The following is a 22,818-nucleotide window of genomic DNA, read 5'->3' as shown; positions in this document are numbered from 1 at the left end:
ACTTACTACTCAGCAATAAAGATAATACAAGCGTGAAAAAATGTCTATTCCAAATCTTTATTGTAAAGTATTATGGCGGTATATTGTCACAATCCATAATAACATGTGCGTTGGAAGTACCCCTGTCTTTTCCATTAGTTCTACAAACTCGCATTTATACACATAAACATTTTTTCACTCCAGTTGTCGGCAGGCAATGCATGAGTAATTACAACTCGATTGCAAAACGTTGTAAGTACGTTGCAAGGGAACAATGTCAGAAAAGAAGAACTGAAAGACCACAGGGGGAGGGGAAGGAGTTGAAGCATACAACATGGACTATATTCTTTATGCCTAAACATAGTATGAATTAAGAAGTGTTGCCTCTCAGTTTTTTTTTAATTTTGCTCCATAGTTATTTCACAATGTGTTTTAATTAATTTGCATTAAATTGTAGAAGTTAGCTTGTTCCAAATTGCTTGTTTCAAGACTTAAGTTGTCGAGAGGGCGCCATCTTTAAAATCAAGTCAGTGTCGCCTAAGGCACATGAAACGCACACCTGAGGAATTTCTCTAAACTGATTAAGTTCGCTGGACCTTGATTTCACAGTAGGTGGAAGGTGGAGAATGTTTTTTTTGCAGGTTAAAGAAAGTTAAGACAGAACGTATGTTTGTGATCACGTCTTGGAGAAGGACTCGGCCGCAAAAAACGTCCGTAAATATTCCAAGATTGCCAGTTAGATACATAAGAGGTGCACTTTGGCATAGCAGTAGATAGACCAACTTAAGAAATCACTGTGTAATTCAAAGCTCATATAGGACGTTACAACTTGTCTTCCTTAACAGGAAGTGGCCTATTTCCCTCTAAAAGGTTTTGGGACAGTCGCCAGAAGCCACGTTTACTCTCTTGTAAGTCCTCTCGGTTGTCATTTCATTTTGAGCATTTACCAACTACATTTGTACTAAACTGTTCATTTTTCCACTCCAGTTGTCGCACACAATACTAGCGTAATTAGAACTTTATAACAAAAGTTTGTTTCCTAGATTTTAGGGTGTCAAAACCATATTCCAAATATCGCAACCTTTTTTAATACAAACTCTTGCTAGCTTCGTACACGTACACTTGATGTGATAACATGTATTTGTCAAACTTACAGGTTGGCGAGTTTTTTCGGCAAAACGCCTCTTGAAGTACTGTAATTTCTCTGCTGGCCTGGACAGCGTCCACATTCAAGGTCTTCGATTCGTCCACCATAAGACGGTTAGTTGATATTCTCTTTAAAATGTTTGATTTGCATGACTACAGCAGAAAAAAGCACATTGTCGTCATCAAGAATGACATTTACCCCAACATTGCACACCGATAAATTTCCAATCATTTCGTCAATGTAACGGGGGGCGCCCTAACATGGCACGCGCCCTAACATCGCACAGATTTTTTACTGATCTTATTTTGCATAAGTACGCCGTGTTTGTGTCCACTAACTATGCTGATAAGGAAGGTAAATAAACCAAGTTCATGCACATAATTGTCATTTGCATTCAAAACATATGTGTAACGTTATAGCTAATTACTTAACAATGCGAATGCAACATTTGATTTTGTGGAAATAGCAATTTCTATGTTCAAAAAAAAACTTTATAACTTACAACTTGATTGTTGCCTTATAATAATTGTTTTCGCAAGTATACTGAATATCTGCTGTTTTACGATTTTGAATTTTTACAACACATTAATTGTGTATTATGTAGTTTTTCAGTAACTGTTTGGTTAAGTAAATGCCTTTACATAAATCCCTAGGACTGACAGTCTTTTGTAAGATTCGGCTAACATGATTAACTAATAAGCAACAAATGTAACAATGTTTACTTGTAATGACTTACGCAGGACGAAGGCCAAAGATGGGCTGCAGCACAGCCATCCTAGCCGTCTGTATCACCCTGGTGAGGCTGACTGCAGCGTTACAAGCCTGCACCTCCCCGGATGGACCAGGAGTCTGCAGATGTAGCGGTACAACAGTAAACTGTGATGGCAAAAACCTAGCCGTAGTTCCTGATGACATTCCGGCATCTACAACATCTCTAACACTTCGGCACAATCACATAGTAGCAATTGAAAATACTAAACTTCAACACCTACAAAATTTAACAAGGCTTTACATTGATTACAATGAGATAGGTACAATCACATCACACACATTTTCTGGTGTACGGAATGTCCAAAGGCTGTACCTTGATCACAACCACATAAGTGTTGTAGAACCAGGAAGTTTCCAACACCTACATGTAAATCGTCTTTTGCGCTTAAATGACAATCATTTAGAGACTCTTCCTTCCACTCTTTGTAATGAGGCCTCAAACAGTGATGATTTTTACTTGTATCTGTATAACAATCCCTGGTCCTGTGACTGCCGTATGAGGGAAATCCTAGATTGTTCAAACTGGAACTATAGAATCACCTGCCGGTCGCCACCTGCCTTAGATAATATAAGATTAAGCTCCCTTACCAGAGACAACCTGAACTGCTCTAGTCCAACTATCAACAACATCGGTCCCAAAGTGCACCTGGCTAGAGTAGGAGAGACAGTGACCCTGTACTGTAATGCTACAGGCTTCAACCGACCCACACTGACATGGTCATGGTCACCGGTTCCACCTAGCAGAGCACCAACAGACAGGACACATTACGAGGTCAGCACGAGCAACCTAGGCTACAACAGTGCAGAGTCCACCCTGACCATCACACATGTACAGATTGTTGAACAGGGACATTACACATGCCATGCATCAAACGTTGCTGGGGATGACTTGAGGTCTTTCTCCCTTTTCGTGGTTCCGACCGAAACAGAAACACCCCCTTCAAATACAGGGGCACCCCCTTCAAGTACAGGAACACACCCTTCAAATACAGGAACACCCCCTTCAAATACAGGAACACCCCCTTCAAATACAGGAACACCCCCTTCAAATACAGGAACACCATCTCACCTGGTTGTTTCTGGCAACAAAGGAGATTCTACACACAGCTCTACAACTATGATAGGAGCAGCCGTAGGTTCCTTCATCGGTGGTATTCTTTTATGTGCCATCATTGGTCTTATCTTGTTCGTCCGTAAACGGGGGCAGGCCTCCGAAGAGGCCCAACCCGAAAACCAAAATGTAAACCGAGGAACAGAACATCCGAATCCTGCATTTCAACAAGATGCAGATGAGTATGAAGACGTCAGCGTTCCTCAGCCAAGAGCTCCTGTCTACCAGAACAGACCCAGAGAGCGCGTGACACAGGGGGCTCAAGATGGTGGAGAAGATGAGTATGAGAACGTCGGCCGTCCTCAGCCGAGAGCTCATGTTTACCAGAACCGGATCCGGACGAAGCCAGTGCATGCAGTAGCCCATGGGGGTCAAGATGGTGGAACAAATGAAGATGAGTATGAAAACGTCGGCCGTCCTCAGCCGAAAGCTCATATCTACCAGAACCGAACGAAGCCCGTGCGTGCAGTAGCCCATGGGTGTCAAGCAAATGGTGAAACAGATGAAGATGAGTATGAGAACGTCGGCCTTTCCCTACCGAAAGCTCATATCTACCAGAACCAGACGAATCCAATGCATGCAGCAACCCACGGGGGTCAAGATGGTGGAACAGATGTAGAAGGTGGTAGCCGTACGCGTGTTCGCGATCAACGACTGCAAAAGAGACACGGGGCCGCGGGATATCCTGGCGCAAGTACGAGCCATCTGTATCGGAACCTTCATCATTAGAAAGATCATAATGTGTGCAAGACCAAAGTTACAAGACTGGATGTTCCACTGGGGTATCAAAAATTGGGCCCATTATTGACCTTGACTTTCGTCTGAGTGCCTTATGTGCTTGATTTCAAGGTCACTATTCCAGTCACACGCCTTGAATTTGAACTTTTTCCTTGTCAATTTTGGTGTTGATGAGAAACATGATAAAATGTTTTCGTGAGAGCACATTTTAATATGGAGTATACAAATATTGACAAACTGTCGAACAAAAAGTGCTTAGAGCAAACGACAACAAAACTACATTCAAAAGAAAACTATTATACTATTCTTGCGGGCTACTGTATGTACTACTTTCAATAGGGTGATATTGGAAAGGCGTAATTGTCTAATAGAAAGAAGGTACTTAAGAAGAAAGATTATTGGCCGGAAACGTGTTTAAAGAGTAAGTAGGCATAGCATGGAAAAATAGAAACAAAGTGAGATTATCAGTTTTGCATAAAGTCATGTTAAGGAATAAAATTATAAACAATCCATATACTATGTTAGTTAGAGTATAGTGACTGTCAGAGTCTATGACTTTGTAATAATTGTTAATTTATTTATTCAGCATATAGACATTTTAAAGAAATACACAGGAATAAGCAAGGTGAGGTGAAAGACCATGTATGCATATACATTATATGTTAGGCACGAAATTACTTTAATCGATGTGCTATACAATAATGATTTTCTTGCGTTGAAGAGCGGTACATTCTTCGTACTGCAACTATAACAAAAGTCTAAACCTCTTTCAGGGATATTAAAATTGATCTTATATGATGTTTATGATATCTAAGACTAACGTGACGAAAATCACTAATTAGTACATCCGTATTATAACCATGCTGTAATGGCCATTTAGGGTGTTCATATTTTAGTATTATTGTCAATCCAATGCCATACATTGTACCAGGTACGATTGTTGAGCAATACATTTCATTCATTCATTCATTCATATATGGGACAGACAAGAGAGGAAATCGTTTGTTATTAATGACAATCGTATAACTATGACTTACTTGTATCTTTCTATGGATCGACGAATTTCGTTAAGAGAAATGTTCATTTGCGCTACAGAGATTAAAGAATATAATAATGTTTAATATGAGCATTTGCTTATTAAGCGAGCGGATATCAAACAGATATCATAAAAGGGATACCACTTTATTCTCCACATCTATGTTTTTCTCGTAAAGCCGTAGTCAGCCGTAGGGGCAGCATACCGTTGAGTAAAGGTTCTCCACTGCTGGCGATCTGGAGTTTTCCGGGGAAGACGAAAGAAGGGAAGAGGCAACGGAAAAGATGGGAGAATGGACGGGCATGGCACTAGTCACTACGTAAAACACTAACAGAAAAAGAAAGACAGAGAACCGAGAAGGATGGAGAAAACTAAATGGTGCCCCAATGGAAAAAAAAAACAGTTAGACTACGCGATAGATGAGAATATGAAACATAGAGACGTTGAGAACATCCACCACAAAACGCCTTGCGGATACTAGCGTATATAGAGACATTAATGTTATAGTATCCGTATGACCCATTTATGTTTCCTTTAATTTTCTGCCTTTGACGAGTATCTTGTAAAAAAACGATAACATAATTGGGTCAAATCTTACGACTTTTAATGAAATGAAAATAAACAAAATGTTATCCTGAAGTATCGAGGTTCATTAGGACACGGTAATAGTGTTATGTCTTTGAAATTACTACCCAGCGTCACTGGTGGTTTCATACGACAAAAAGAGTTTACATTGCTATATTGAAGGATAAGAGATGAGCTACTTCTTTGTATGAGTCTGTATTAGTCACAAAGCAGTAGTATTATTAGGTAGTAGTATTAGTCACAAAGCATATATATGTACATGCGCGTGAACTTGTGTATGTATCAGTATGTATGTGTGTCTCTGTGTGTGTGTATTTGACATGCGAAAGATTGAGTGTGTAGGTCCCAAATATGCAACCAAACACTGAGTCTTAGTCGCCATTTTACACACCCATGACTATGAAAGGAACGATTGCGATTTTGTTTGACTTAGCGTAGCAATCCGATACTTTTATATATACCTATTGGGCAATGAGGTCTAATTGTGCTCCTTTCTCAACAGAGGCACCGGCAATTTGATTTATTGAAGCATAGAGAAGTTCCCCTAGACGTAACGTAAATGGCAATTCTAATGTCTGAACTTCTTACAAAAACACATTTATTATTCCTTTACCGTCCTTTCCCGGGCACGTCCCAAACCGAAGCTACGTACTGGTTTCCACCTGAGTGACGTTTCTCTTCTACAGCCGCTAGGATAGAGGGATGATTCATAACCCATTACGTAATGTGATCATTAAACGTTTTTGTAGACTACTTTCCCATTATGCATTTCATACAAAAATGAACCTGATATGATACTTATTGCTTTACTACAATCAGAATGACTTCAATGCGAGGGAAATCAAAGTCATATCGGGACCGGCAGTATTATAGAGTACACTGTCGGCCCACTGCCGCGTATATGGAAGCACTGTTGTAGTTCTAACTTGTAGAAAATATCAGATCCTGTTCTGTTTGAAGAAGAGCGTAAATTTTTGATGAAAATCACAAACACCAGGATATACATTTGAAAATACAATCCTTTATTGTGACGAATATAGATGCTTGTATTCGTGCATTGTAGTAGGATGCCAATTTACTGGGTCTTCTATATATGGCAATTTCACTCGTACCTTCATAACAAAACTTGCAGCACTTAAATAGCATGAGGACAATATAAACATGGTCGCATTTCTTCTTGATACACAGATGCAAAATTACAAACGCAGTGTACCACTAAAACTTCTGTTGCAAATCCCTAAATACCATACATCAAATTCAATTTAAATTACATATGACCATATTGCACACTTAACGACAGTCATAACGGTTGCTGTATTTCCCTTACATAGAAAGATGATAAAACAATACGACAAATCTTACAGCTTAAGCTGATTTGTTTCATTTCATTTTGTCCACAGAAATGATACCACTTCGACTGTCGATGTTTTGTCTGTTTGATTTTTTTTACATTTTATTAAAAGTAGTTCGTGCGATGTGTACATCTTACGTTTTCACGGAATAAGCAGTCGGATTTCAAGTTGTCTCGTACATTTAACCCTTAAGCTGCCAGTCCCGGTTTAAACAGGGATAGAGAAACATGCCCTATGTGCTGCACCCGGTTATAACCGGGATAGAGTATTCCCAAGAAGAAAACAGCTTTGCGTGCGTGTAGCGCTCGAAGCCCGGAAGTTAGGGGAGTTAGGGCCGCCGGTTGTTTCTCGGGTTTCGGGAGTGAGGTTAGGAGTCAAAATTTTTTTTTTTTAATTTTTACTTGGCTAAAAATCCTGGCAGCTTAAGTCCTGCTCACACTTTTATCATTTGTGATTTATAGCTAGAATGATAACTTTTGCAAGGAAATACACAATGTTTACCTTTACATGGTCTAGCCTAACAAACTGCTGATGAGTATATTCTTACTCAAATATATATAAATATATATATACGGTGGATAGAGATTCACAGAGTTCACAAAATCTACATACTGGTCCTCATACGTACTGGAAAGAACATATCGATGTAATTACAGACAATATCGAAGACTTCGGAGGCCACTAGCCTCCGTGAAATGAGTTTTTGGCATTGTCTTGTTAATACATTCAGAGAAAACAAACACTGAGACCCTTATCCTGGACCTGGGTCAATTCTAGTTTCTGCCACACAGTGGGAAAATCTCTGGACTGGGGCTAACTCAACTTCTTGGCATCTTTCCGGGACCTTTCTTGCAACTTTGAACCATAACTTCCTGTTAGTGTCCCCGACGTGCCTAGTACTCGAAACAATGCGCAACTGCGGCCACACTCACAAAGAAACAAAAATACAAATATCAAGGCTCTGGACTCTTGCAACATTTTGTAGACCTTTCTTTTAACTTTGACCTACCTTCCTGTTTATTATTCTCATGTACATTCAAATGCCAGTGGCAGAACTACGGACAAACAGCTGTCACAGAGAAAACACATCAACTGACTGAAAATAAAACCTCCGTTTTGACCGAGGTAGATATCAGTTCTACCTGTTTACGGATTTCGTGTGCATACCAGCAGCTTACATATTACACGTAAGTTTAACATAAACAATTCGTGCATACATGAAAAGAATGCCTCCGTGTGGCTTAGAGACGAGGAATCTGTGCAAGATAATGAGTTTTTCTTTCATCAACATGAACTGCCGGTGGGCATTTATTCCATCTAACAGTTAAGACTGTGTGATTTAATTATGTTCCTTTCTTTTATGTCGGCTGTAACTCAATGGGTTGTGATGAACATGTTTTTCTTTGACTAAGCGCGTTGGCGGCATTTTAGTTTAGATATACCAAACACTCTTTTGACATAATTCTGTTTCTTGCCAATCCTTTGTTCGTTATGCTGAAAGCCAGAAAGACTGTCTGTTTCGTACTGGCTGGAGAAATCCATTTTATCAAATCATATCAGACATTAAGTTTGTCCTAGATTGAGTAACTAGTTGATCAAATAAATCTGCCAGGATATGCAGCTTGTACTGTTTAGTACAAACTTGGTTTGTTATGCCATGAGGCGGTTTACTGGGTATGCAATAAAAAGAAATGCTGCACTGTACAAGAGATGCACTCTCTTGGCACAGGTGCCCCTGAAAGTTTTCCTGAAATCAGAGAGCACCTTCTCCTGACGTCCCGTCGTACTACACAGCAAAAATATTCCTTTTCTCCTCAGCAGGCTGGCTGGGCCGCTGCTGGCTGATCAGCCAGTAGGTCCCCTTGTAGATGTCTGGCATCAAGTCCTGCAAAACAAATGTCAATGGTAAAGTTATAGGAAAAAATACAAACAAGTTATCAGCCACCCAAAAATCAAGACCATACCACGTTCAGGTCAAAATATATAAAAATGGAAGTTCTACTGCAGTACCAAGGTCACATATCAGGGGGCCAAAAATCGACCTTGAACTTCGGCTTCACAACACCAGCCCACATACCAAATAGCATCGTAATCCATCAAGAGGTTCCTGAGTTATGCTGACTACAGTAGTACGGAAGCACAAACAGACAGACAGACAAACACTCACACAGACACACCCAAAACTATATCTCCTTTTTCATGGAGATAACAAGAGTACGTAGGATACAAACTTCGTGAAGCAATAATTGCGTTTTCAGTCATTAAGGTGTTTGATACCAGGAATGATAGTATATGTTTTCTTTTATGGCCAGGTAGTTGGTTATTATAATAACAAGGAAGTGTAGTATAGTAATCCAGAGACTAACCTATGCTTGTAGAGTAGCTAATGGGCCCCCGCTTGTATAACACAGGCCACGATGCATTACGCAAACGACAGCTGATTTAATGAGCTGTACTAGGCTATATCCAATTGCAAGTGTCGATCTACCATTCTCCAAAACCTGAAAATACTGCTACGGTACAAACAAATCGCCATGTTTCATCAGGACCTCAATAACTACAAAATAAGGATTTTGAGTTATCATATAGCTACGAACACATACAAAAACACACTACGAAGCTGTACCTCTGTCGGAGGCCACTGGCCTTCTTTCTGGAGGTAATAACTACACGCAAAATATTTTCTGATTGACCACGATTTATTGAAACTTTATAATCTATAATTTCATAATAGATTAATTAGCCAAAAGTATTGTATTAATCTCCGGGAATTTGATAAGTTACAGCAACGAACTACACGCTACCCACAAAATATTTTTGGATTAACCACGACGTATTCTAATGAATTAAATGCCGGCTATATAAATACAGATACACATACTGTATGAATCTCCGGGAATTTGATTACTTCAGGAAAGTTTCAATCCCCACCTTGATTGCCAGGGGCGTGTCTGTCCGAGGTGTGACGGTAAACCCTCCCCGTGACGTCAGGGTCCGCATAGCCTGGCAGGACATCTGGATTCTATTGGCTAAAGGTGGAACATGAAATCATCTTAATGATGATGTGCATATTATACATGTAGTTATCTATTGGTTTGGTTGTATAAGACTGAGGTTAAGATTGACATTGATTAATTTGTATGATATAGCAATCTATGGGCTGATCTGAGTAACCCTTACAATGAATAGTGTACACACATCGTCACTTAGATAAAGATTCTAACAACACTGAGATTAAGATAACTTTAAAGTTTAATTAAAAAGATTAATTAAAGATACATCATCACATCATCACTCAAATATATAGCTTTTATCATCTAGTCATGAGTAAGACATGTTTCAGGTATAAGTCGACCATTAGAAAAACACACAACCAGGGCTGGAAGACACGCCTACAAACATGGATGCCTGTGTGCCCTCTAGACGGCAGGTCAGTTGGCGGGACATTATGTGCGCGATTTAGCCGGACTACCACCTAACAACCCGCTGGCTACAAAGGCTCTGAAGCTCTAACCTTAACATAGGAAATGTTGAACATAAAAGATTTTCTTATGTTCGTGTATAAAGTGTTAGTCACTAGATACCGCTTTGAAGTGTGTGTACAGCAGACTAAACTCAATCGCTTTAATTTGGAACTTATATAAGTAAAAAAAAAGATTACGCAGGTCTGGAGATCATGGGGCTTTGAAACCGTACGTACGTGGGAGTCAAAACTGCCGGTTAAGCAGGAAATGAGACACTGCTTATCCCACTTCATCGCCCACGGCGTCATAGCTTCATTGATCCCATAGAGAAGCAGGATAAGGAGCGTTCTTCTTGTGCTTAAGATACACGGATTTTACGCCCAACAGCTGTAACTAAATATAAAGCAACTGGATATGATTTTGGAAAAGGTCAGAAGTTTCAGGTAGTATCCAATACCTTTTACCAGGGACACTGAGTAAAATCTGTGAATCAGCATTTGGTTTTTTAAATCACGAACTATGAATTGATATGCAAATAAAAGGTAACTTAACATAATCCAATAGGAAGCAAAAACAATATTATTTATGGATGACATCCACATGTTAACAAATCTTTGGCTGTTATAATAAAGATCACTTCCAAAGAACTCGCGACTGTGCCGGCTCAAAATGCTGCAAAAAAAGGCCACCAAAAGAGGAATTGTCCTTAAAAAATGATAAATTTGTCATACGATCATCATAAACCTACCTCCTTAGATACAAAACTTGCTTATTTGATACACCATGTTCTGTGGTTCAACTCGTGTTACCAGCTTTGTAATCCTGTTGTTTTAAAACTTTAGCAGCATATTTTTTCACTTCTCGCATTAGTTTTGAGGTCTTCAGATGATGTGATCGATAAAAACAAGATCATTGTGGTCTCCTATGTGTGATTATTGAGCTTCTTCATCATCATCATCATCGGTCGACCCGGGGGGGGGGGGGCGGGGCAAGTCAATGCACGACTTCTCCCAACCCTAGTCTATCTGCCATGGCCGCACTTAGGTTACCATGCGAATTGAGGTGTCTCTAGATAGAGCTTCTTACCTTCGCTGGTAGCCTCAAGCTTCTGTGCAATGTTGACGGTATGGCCGAAGACGTAGTACCGGGGCCGGTTGTATCCCACCACTCCTGCCACACATGGTCCTGAAATAATCAAGAATGGAGGGGGGGGGGGGGTCGTTACCTATCTCGCCCGAAATCTAACATGAATGCGAGCGCGCCCGGGCTGATTCGCACAAGTTAGAAAAATAGATGATTTCATAAAAATTACGAAATTTGACGAAAAAGGCAATGATGACAAAAGGTGGATCACTCTAAAGATCAATTCTGTTGAGCTATGGATACAGCAACAATACAAAAGCGTCACCGGCACATACAATGAATAAACATGGTGGTCAAAATACGGCCCAAATGCATGTGGCCTACTTTTTAGGATTCCAGCCATGTTCGATAGGATGTAATTCGAACCGAACGTGTGTTCCATTTAGACCCTAAGTCGATGACGTGTTCGAGTTTGGGCTCGTGCCTGGGCTGCCTGACCTCAACGACTAGGTGCAGCGAAGCATACCTGTGTGGACCCCGATGCGGAGTCGTATCTTGCAGGAGACGAGCAGCGGGTTGAAGTTTTTCCCCACCGCCATGAAGCGCAGGGCCAGGGAGGCGATCTCGTCGGCGTGTCGGTCCCCATTGGTCGAGGGCAGCCCTGACACAACCTGATACACGCCGCCTGGAACAAATGTTTAGAAGGTTTAGAATGACGTACGTTTAATTCACCCCCCAACATAAAGGCAAAGGTAGTTTCATAGCCTTTTTTTTCTTAAGCTGCATGGGCAATGGGATGTGATCCATTGTGTCCAAGGTATATGGGAGGGCGGAGCCCATCCCTCTACCAGCACTTCCCTTTACCTTCCAAACCAAAGTCAGGTACCCAATGTTTACACCTAGGTGGAGTGAGTGAGTGAAGTGTCTTTCCCAACGTCTAGCCAGAAATCTCAGGAATCGAACCCGTGATCTCTCGATTCCCTCTAGTCTATTCCCCGGCCATTATTTGACGCCGCTCGCCACGCCACAAATTAAAGTCCGTGCTTAACTGAAACCAGAGTAAAACTTTAATGGATCTGAGTTAACGAAGGTAATGACAACACTGTGGTGACCTCTACATCTGCTCCACTGTAGATGTCTGCCTGAGTTAGGCAAGCTGTACTTAGGAATAGAGGAACACCATTAGCGTCAATCGGGATGTCACTATAGCTCAAATGGTAAAAGCCTCACAGTTGAGCTCCTGTTTCCAATTAGTTGCTGACTGGGAAACCTCTGTTCAATCCTTGGAAGGTATATTTTGTTCGGGGATGCATCCGTCTTTTGAAAGGGATGTAAAACGGGGGCCCGTGTTCGAGGATGTGCCTCAAGAACGTTAAAAGGGGAAGGGCTAGCAAACTCTTCCTCTAAAAATATACCCTGCAACTGAAATTGCTGCCCTATGTGCCACTAGGAAATACAAGGGTATGAACGAATGAATGAACTGTTGATATGAATAGGCTACTTCTTGTAGAAAGATGTCAATTTGAAGGGGAAGGTCTCTCTACAGGTTGATGATGCGTGCGTAAATCGTTAGCGAGAGACGTCAGAAGTGATCTTTAAAACCAAGGACATGTATATATAATAGGTGCTTCGATTGACATTTCGCGCTCGCGTTTGCCACACGCCCACCCACGGATCTAAATAGAGAGCCTTCAGCTTTCATACGAGTCTGTCGAAATCTCAGGGACCAGTCTTTGTTTCAAGTATCCGTAAAATAGATCATGCAAACAAAACAAAACTATTTGTTTCCCTGATTTACAGAAGAATCCATCACACTTCACTCAAATGAAAGGGGGTGCAAACATCAACTGAAGGTACTTTTGATCCTCTATAGACGTCACGACTACGTAGTTTCATGTGTCAATAGTGAGTGGTGCATGATGCCTATAGCTAAAGAGACCGGAGTGCTTTGAAAAGAAGAGATTAAGTTTTCTTATCATCTATCAAATCTTTGCGGATGCGAATGGCTCACCTGTGCTCTCCACCTTGGTGACGTCATAGTCGTCGATGACAGAGTCGAAGATGTGGTAGAGGCGGTTGAGCACGTCCACAACCTGACGTGGCGACATCATGGCCGAGATGTCAGCGAACCCCACGATGGACGAGAACATCACTGTTACCTGTTCACAACAAAAACAAAAACACCTCAGATAAGAACAGTTGTAATAAAACAGTTCCCTTTGATTTAGTAATGGGGAATTTAAGAAACCACACCTGGAAAAAAAAATTTGTTTGCACACAAAAAAGGTTTAAAACATTCTGAAAGGGTTCTGAGGCCTCACATTATTCCAACAATGCGGGCGAATTCCTCATTTCCATTATCTATACATGGTTATGCGCACCTTTATCAAGGTTACACATGTCACGAGTATGACATTCCTATCATTCGCCACTTGACTACGATGAATTGTTAAACGTTGCATGAATAATGTAAATGTGGGCAATATTTGGCCAAATTATCTGTCAGCATTTGCTAAAGTCCTTTTGTGGAAAACACTCGAATTATACAATTCCTTCATTAATCATGCAAATGATAGCCTAATTTGTATAATTTGCATCAACTGTGTATGTATCTGTCTATAGTAAGCTACCTGCGTGCTAATAGAAATGCACCATTCCTTTCTTCAGCTATAACGATGGGTAACATAAATTCGGGATTTTTCCGATAATGGTTGACTGAAATCAATCTAGCAGAACAATAAACCATCCTTTTTTTCTATCATTCTGTCAGTATCATGTACTATCTCTGTACTAATCATATATATGGTAGATTTTGTCTCTAGTCGTGCTGACACCATAATATTTCAACTTGAAACTACCGTCCGCCGCACGCACAATGACGGTGCTGTCGGACAGGGGTGAACATTAATTCGGGAGAGAAGATTCGTCTTGAATATCTTACCGCTAATTACATTTTATACAGCAGCTATTCGTTCCATCCTTGGCTTGAGGAGAGTGCTATGGATATAGACGTGTCCAAGTAAAAAAAAATACACGAAAAAACGGCCGTACCGCAAACATCAGGCCTTCGGTAACATCCCGTTTGTTGAGTCGGTAGAACGTCATTCAAAGTCGATCCCCACCGTCATGGCAACGTGTACATTATTCATGGGAAGTTAGCAAGATACCGTAGCAATGGTTATACTACTATGTCCATGTGTTCCTTGTTGTGTTAGGAGCAAACTTTGAGGAAAATATCGTCTTCAGTCCACTATCACACGCAACATTTAGACAAAAAAGTGTTCCTCACAAACCTTTGTCGTCTGCTTGACGACAGAATTCTAGGTAATAATATGGCGGCGGGAAAATACACGTGCCGATGGTTGTAGCAACAAAGAGGAGTTTTGATGATTGATCACACTTAGAATCAAGTTGCAGGTTAGCAAAAGAGATTGTAATAAGTTGTCTTGTAAATAATTGTGTTTAGCAGGAAGCGGATGTGACATTTGTCTTATAAACCAGCCGACAACCATGTTGTGTAATTCTTCCACGAAGCCCTCAGACTGTTCCAATAAGGGACGGAGAGTTTTTGACGTCGCCATCTTCTAATGCATGGTTATCGAAGCTTTTCAGACAGTGTTCTGAATACGTTAGTCTGTCATGTTTGCATTTCTAGCGGCATTACTTATGTGCATCTAGCACATCCCTAAATACCCCGTTTTCGAAAAATCCCGAATTTAAGTACCCCGCGAATTTATGTTACCCAACGTTACCCTTTGAATTATTTTTTAAAACAACCACGCTGCCGTTCTATAAAATTATTTTAGGGGGCTAAACCTACACAACTTCTTCCTGACATCAACAGCTATCTGCCAACAAGAAAACAAAATTATAGCATGTCCAGCTGCAGGACAAAAGATATGGACAGATTATTTTCAAATCTTACTGAGCGTTATAAGTATTGCTAGTACTAGTAAATATGGTGTCCTACCTTTCCAAAGTATTTTGCTGGCACAGCGTTGTTTTCTTTCATCTGGTTCGCAATGCATTTTGGAAATATTTGACCAAGGAGAATGTCGGCCTTTTCTCGATCATGTTCCAGTTCTTGAGTGAGATCCTTTAGCCGGCAGGCGGTGGACTGTATGTCAGACGCCATCTTGTACACACCGTACACTATCGGAGGGCTCACGACCATCATAGTAACCAAGATGATGGCGTTCATGATGACTCGGGTACTACCATCTTCAACCTGGGTATGGAGATCTGATAGAATCTTCTTTGAAAGCAGTAGCTCCATGTTCTGGAGAATGGCGATGTAGCTTGTCATGTTGTCGAACCATTGCATCCCGGCATCTGCTGTCGGGTGTGTCATGTGATTTATTTGTATTTCTTGGCGTTGCGTTGTGAGCGTCTTCTCCAGGGTGCTGCTTCTGAACTGGTCGTCAAAGATGTCGGTGATGTCAGCGGAGTACTTCAGGGCCACTTCGAAATAGGACATCGCGTAGAACTTCACCTCGTTGTACATGCTGGCTTCTTCCGTCAGCAAGCGACCTGGAATGTTTGATATTGTCGTTTGATATTGTTAAAACTACACTGTAATATACATCCGTCTGTTGCACGAGAGTCCTTTTGCATAAATTATGATAATGAGCCATAAGCATGGATTATTCACAGCCAAACATGTAAAAAATATCGGCGAAGCAATATAAGTATGATGATCATCAAACATGGAAAAGGGAGATTTCAAGGATAAAAAAACACAGCGAGGTTAGTTCGGTCATTTTAGTAGCAACATTTTGGGGTGTATGAGTGTCAAACGCACTGCATATTTCTTCTTCTGGAAACGAACCAAGATACGACACGGGTGCTCCATCACGCGTACGAACGATGGAAACGGGAGACTGCAAAGTTAGCTGGCACATATGCTATTGACACCTTTCTCTAGACACCGATTGCACTGCGACCTAGATTGGATTTGTGTAACCCTTGATTTCATAATGACTGGAACATTTTGCAAAGAGTAAAAGTGTGACTGAAATCACAACAAATCACAAAAAAACGAAAAATATTTTTTCCCTATATTTGTAGCTCTGCGGGTTGTTCAGATCAGATTCAAGTCACGTTAAGTTATAATTATCCATGCAATATGCAGCTTGCTTCTGGAGATTGAAGATTATGATAGAACATCCTGGAGAGAGATGTGTAAAGCCGCCATGCATCAGATGTTGATGTCCGAGGACGATTGACTGCATGATTGATGGATTGATTGATTGATTGATTGATCGACAGTTCGATCGATCGATTTATTGATCAATTAACCGATAGATTGTGTTAGAAACACAGACAAGTAAACTATGCAGATGCTTAAAGCCACTACATACTGCATATTTCATGTGAACACATCCTACTTTGACCTACATTTGTAAGCAAACGGCACGGAAATTGCCAATGTAGGAAACCTCTTTCATTAGGTGACAGCTGCACAAATTGGATTCGACTTCTCCAAAGTAAAGTGTGCTCAAATCATCGCAAGCAATTTTCATAACTTTGAAACAAATCATTCTGGTATATATATATATATATATATATATATATATATGTCTGCATAAAGGCCATTTGATATACGTTATTTCTATTTGAGCATTTACGGTTCTCTGCACATAAACATGCACTGTTCAGGTCATTAAAACCATGCTGCACATTAGCATCTGCTTCGAGCATAGTTGATATGATGAAAGCGTTATTAAAGGTTAGGGAACGAATGACGACTGGAACCACATCATTAGCTCTGTATTGTCACTAATTGGGCATACAAAATAAGACGATACATTACGGTACGGTCGGCAAGTGTTGGGCAATTAGCTTGTTTTTATCACCTCTGGGGACGTCAGTAACGTGGATATTCGTCATTGTTTGTGCGTGTGTCTTCGCAGCTACATTTGTATAACTCAAGATCCTTTGGATGGATTTTTTTTTAATTTTGGCGAACTGCCCGCCGAAACCCACTGAGTAAAAAGTTGTGGGCCTAGGGCGCCTACAAACACTGTTCCTCTACACTACACTACAAAACACATTTATTGGTCAGTAAATGCCCGCGCATCACAATCCATGCGCTCAGCGTATCTTAACGCAAAATGCAGGCGCATATGAAAGGTATTTCTTCTTGAATCCCTACTCACGCTCGCCGTATGAAATCAGCGGGCTCCCAGCTTCATGCGATGCGGCCGGAAATAAGTGGTACTTCCGCAGATGTCCGATTTCAGTCATTGACAATACGTATGAGTTTGGAGTTTAATCATTTCTACTGCTTCTGGTCTATCAACAGAAATAACATTCAAATGTAAGGAAACGACGTCTGCCATGTAGCGAAACAAATTGTTCCATGTAGCGAAACATCTTCTTCCATGTAGCGTAACGACTGTAGCGAACTGACAATGTAGCGAAACAGCCTGTTACCGTCAGATACAGTCTCAATCAAAATGCATCTGTGGACGACCAACATGGTTTTGATGCCAAATTACCTTATATCCTAACAGTACGTACCATAATTGTCACAATGTATATATAGCGACAAAGGACAACTGGAGCCTGGGACCTCCCCCTCCCTATTTTGCCCCTCGCGGGGTTATTTGGGGGCTGTTGAAGTTGAAGTTGAAATACGCACATTTTCTAACCCCAGATATACTTGACACGGTGATCCCTCTGTCGTGGTCTATCCTCATATATGTCGATAGATTCAATGACATACTAGGAGGTGATAATCCCTACTGTGTACAGATAGGTATATACATCAAAGAATGTTTGGACATTAGAACAAGCAATGTATAAGTATATGACATGTGATATTTCGATATGTTGCTCTATCCCATATGATTTTGTGTAATCAAACTCATTTTTATGCACTTATTCATTTGTATGTATGTATGTAGTAGACCTTATGAAAGTCGCTGTGCTTTTGTTGTGTCAATAAAGATCTTCCTATAATGTTATTCAGCTTCAACTTCAAATACCCCCAGATGACCCCGCGAGGGCCAAACTAGGGGGAGGGGCAAAGAATGGGGAGGGGGGGGGGCAAAGTAGAAGGAAATATCCTACCTTTAGCGAAGAAGACGCTCCCTAGAGCTCTCTCCAGACCTGCGTATTCCTGGCTGAGGATGATCATGTGATAGGCGATGACGTTCATCCACAGATGAGACGTGTCAGCCTTACGGACCGTCTGGCCCAGGTGGGAGATCAGGAAGGTGTTGATGTCAGTGTAGAACCTGTGATAGCAGCATACGAAAATTACACACCCTCTGCTCCCTGTATATATGTATATATATATATATATATATATATATAGAGAGAGAGAGAGAGAGAGAGAGAGAGAGAGAGAGAGAGAGAGAGAGAGAGAGAGAGCGAGAGAGAGAGCGAGAGAGAGAGAGAGAGAGAGAGAGAGAGAGAGAGGGAGAGAGAGAGAGAGGGAGAGAGAGAGAGAGAGAATACAACACGTATTCCACATATACACCGTGTCGTATTCTATCTATATCATGCCTACCCGGAAAAACGATTTCAATGCTAAGAGAATTTTCTTTCCTCGAACAAAAAATTGTAACATCGATTCCAACATCCAGGTCCGGTAGTCGAGTTTTCGACTGCAGTGCAACCAGCGCACGCGAAGCGACTTCGAATCATTCAGACCTGCAATACGACTTCAAAGCCCGCGCAATTTGGTGAAATATACACTGCACGGAATGGCCTCGGATCCTGACGTATCCGGAAAGGATAACTCGGAGATCCGGAACCTCAAATCCGTAAGAATCCAGACGGTTACGAGGGCCATATTTTACCAAAACAACTCAAATTTACCTACATTAAACTACATTTACATATGCAGGTGGTACACTGATGTGGTATATAACACTTGCACATGCAAGTTAATTCAGGAAAATTTGAGTTGTTTTAGTACAATATGGCCCCCGTATCCGTCTAGTGACTTACGTATCTGAGGTTCCGGATTTCCGAGTTCTCCTGTCCGGATACGTCAGGATCCTAGGCCATTTCGTGCAGTGAAAGACCGGTCCGGAACACTCGTATTTCTATATATACTGTAGAGTTTATTACAACGGTGTTTTGCTTATAGCGGACGTCAGAGTTTTTAGCTGTGCGTCATATCTGACGTGACCTAGGCTATCAGTAACGAACTACCATTGTCGTGAAACTGGTGCACGCGGTTGCATGACTACAATGCGCAAGAAATCTCGAGAATCTAGTTCTTGGATAAACATGTTATTGTTCACTATTACTGTCAATTAGTTTTATTTATCGGTTTTAGTTTTCCATTCATGTCTGTTAACTACCTTATTTCCGTGCCATGTATGTCTTGTGTATCTTTTTTTCTTTGTTTGTTTATAAACCAATAAAAAATGAATGTTAAAAAAAAAAATGTTATTGTAATAGCTGAACAACAATAAAAAGGCTTATAGAGAATAGAATAATGTGAATAAATACGAGAGAATATGAGATAACTTACTGGATTTGCTCCTCGACAGATGTCTTGTTGCTGATGAGCTCCTGGCGGTGCTCCCTGACGTACTCATGCAGGTTCTTCCCGCTCCGGAACTGCCAGGGAGAATCACCCGGGACGTCGGACCATTTGGTGAGGCTTGCAATAGCTTCGTCCGTCGTCCTGTACGTCTGAGGACGACAAGGCAGATAAATGGTTAGATCTGCCGGTTTATTGCATCGGTTTATCTTATTCATATGATGGTGACGTTAGCATGTGAAAAGTTCTAATATGCTGTCTTTCACTTGAAAAGGAAAAGAATAAAAGATCAAACTAACTTCCTCCCGTGAACATCATTAATCAAGATTGCTCTTAAAAGATTAATTAATCATAATACGAAGCAAAACAAATTGCTGTAGCGTGGAAGTCTAGTCGGAACCACCACTGCACGAAATGGCCTCGGATCCTGACGTTTCCGGACAGGAGAACTTGGAGATCTGGAACCTCAGATCCGTAAGAATCCAGACGGAAACGGGGCCGTATTGTACTAAAACAACTCAAATTTACCTGAATTAACTTGCACGTGCAAGTGGTGTACCACATCAGTCTGATCTGAGGTTCCGGATCTCCGAGTTCTCCTGTCCGGATACGTCAGGATCCGAGGCCATTTTGTGCAGTGTGCACATTGAAAAACAAGACGGCTTAACAAGGTTTCCTTTCGGCGGGCCGCTACGTATGAAATGTAAGCCGAGCTAATAATAAAAGCCATTAGCCGTGAAATGTCTCCTGCAGACACACGCCAGGGGAAATCTGCGAGGGAAATCTGTATAAAGGTTGGAGCCATTCGCTGTAAGCCAGACACTTAGTAGATCGTTGCCCTCTGGAAATACTAGAAGCATTATAGATGGGATTCATCTTGATCAGGTGTATACCTTCTCTTCGGTCAATCCAGCAGACTAAGTTAATAAGAAGGATGTCCTTACTAGATATAAATCAAAATCAAATTGATCTATCAAATCACAGACGGGTTACAGGGAAATACTGAATCGGCACTTTGTCTTACAAAGCTTTGGAGTAAGCTTCTCTACATGCTCCTTGGAGGTACGACTCGATATCATAAGACCTGGGGTTATTGTTTACTTGCAATCGTGGTGAACGTGAAATCCCAGCTGCACAAATGACATACAACATAGATCTGGCATAGCTTTGTCGGCATCAAAGTTCTTCGGTCTACGTGCCTGTATTCTCATATGCACTGCTTTGAACCTGTGGCCCAAGGACAACACCTCCACTCATTAAAGGTTACTGTAAAGTTCGCGTGGTTTTTATTTCGGGCGAAGGCATCAATAGAGTGTTTGCGGTGGTTTTGAGCTTGTGTCAGCGCTATCGTCACATACTGCTACAGTATTGGACAGAAATTTTCGCGGTGGTTTTAAGTTCGCAGTGAAACAGTCGCCGCGAAAACCGCGAACATAAAACCACCGCGAAAGAACAGAGCGTGTTTTTTTTGCGACGTAGGCGTGTGGAACCTGCCGGCCGTTTTGTCGTATTTTTTTCGTGCTAAGACAAGCTTATAACGTAAGCACTGTCTTCAATCCAGGAAAGGAACAGCAGCTGCTTTATAAAGGTAATTAGCGGCAAGATTATTTCCTCGTGGAATACGGTTGTACCGGGTTACGCTTGCGCAAATATGCCACCGGTCTCAACGCCACGGGCGGCCCTTTATAATTGCAGTATTTTTGTATCAGGACTAGATAATAAATAAAATATGTGTAGTATCCGTGACAAAGATACTCAATAACATCTATGTAACAGAAAGAACTAATGTTTTTTATTGTTTTGCAAGATTGGCTCTTACAGGAAATCGTCCGGTTAATGGTGAACTAGCGTTATAACAAAAGTGTCAGGGGGAAAGGTGAGGTGAACACAACAATGTGTAAATGAACCAGTTCTGGTTTCGTGAAATATCGGTATTTCGTCCTACTTTTGGTTCCAGGGAGAAGAAAAAAAGATTGACAAATAACCAGAAGAGCAGCGTCTTTATTCCATTGGTATAAATTCTCCAGTTTGTTCGGTAAACAGAAACCATCTGCGTACTAACCTTCCTTCTCCCTGCGCTCCACCACAGTACGTACTTACTGTAAATGTAGAAATGTTCATGGTGGTTTATGTTCGTGGCCGTTTTCGGGGCGACCGTTTCACCGCGAACTTAAAACCACCACAAACATTTTTGTCTAATACTGTAGCAGTATATGACTATAGCGTTGCCGCAAATTTAAAACCACCACAAACACTCCATTTTCGCCTTAGCGCGAAATAAAAACCACGCGAATTTAAATTAGATGCATTTACAGTTACTTTTGTATTTAAATTAAAAGATCAGGGACGCTTTGTCTTACCTCCTTCAGTCGATCGTAGACTCGCGGGTTGCTGCCGGACCCGACATACAGAACCGTTGTCCCTCTCTCCACCGCCAGGCTCACGGCGATCAGACCCATGTTGGTGCCCAGGGAGATTTCTCCAGACACGAGCTCAGCCGAATCCTTCTCTCTTTTCGTGTCGTGGACAATCAGACTACTCTGAACGAGCATGCCCACAATTGGGACTGCAGCGAGGGCCAAGATGCTGAATATACTCCAGCATTTTCCCCTTTTGGAAAGGGCTTCCCTGTCTCTAACCTGCATCTCGTTGGTAAAGATGCCGTCTGCCGGGACAAACTGATGGCTGCGCATTGTACGTAATGCTTCAGCTCCAGTTGATACCTGTTGTTACATGTACATGTACATCAAATGACTCGCCCCCCTGTTACCATATTTGGAAGCCCGCATCACAGGGCGTGGTAGAAAAACTACGGTCGACCAATGAGCATCAATCAGATAGTGGCATTTTAGAATGTATCGTTGTTGTGTGGGCGGACTACTCTTTCTTCGAAGCCAGGGGCTGAATTGTGAGGAACTTACAATTGGCGGGGCTGAATCGCAAAGGTCTGGAGCGGCTACATTCAGCGCTGGCACCGGTAACTTTGATTTTACTGCCCGAAGTGTGACCACAGGGCTGTAGATTTTAAACCCCTCACACAGGTGTAGGT

General features: G+C 41.4%; 1 protein-coding gene across 1 annotated transcript; it reads right to left on the bottom strand.

Annotated features, from left to right (window-relative positions):
* Nucleotides 1-7,299: 7,299 nt before the first annotated feature.
* Nucleotides 7,300-22,474, bottom strand: LOC136442400 (uncharacterized). The gene is made up of 9 exons (XM_066439226.1): nucleotides 22,130-22,474; nucleotides 19,758-19,921; nucleotides 18,341-18,507; nucleotides 15,237-15,796; nucleotides 13,278-13,425; nucleotides 11,793-11,951; nucleotides 11,270-11,368; nucleotides 9,651-9,748; nucleotides 7,300-8,604 (listed from the first exon to the last, which is right to left on the bottom strand). The coding sequence occupies exons 1-9, from the start codon at nucleotides 22,460-22,462 to the stop codon at nucleotides 8,506-8,508; spliced, it is 1,827 nt and encodes a 608-aa protein (XP_066295323.1). The 5' UTR covers nucleotides 22,463-22,474; the 3' UTR covers nucleotides 7,300-8,505.
* Nucleotides 22,475-22,818: the final 344 nt, after the last annotated feature.

This window comes from Branchiostoma lanceolatum, chromosome 9 (genome assembly GCF_035083965.1).
Source record: "Branchiostoma lanceolatum isolate klBraLanc5 chromosome 9, klBraLanc5.hap2, whole genome shotgun sequence".
In the NCBI taxonomy this organism is placed as follows: domain Eukaryota; kingdom Metazoa; phylum Chordata; class Leptocardii; order Amphioxiformes; family Branchiostomatidae; genus Branchiostoma; species Branchiostoma lanceolatum.
This window is presented reverse-complemented; position numbering and strand designations above follow the sequence as displayed.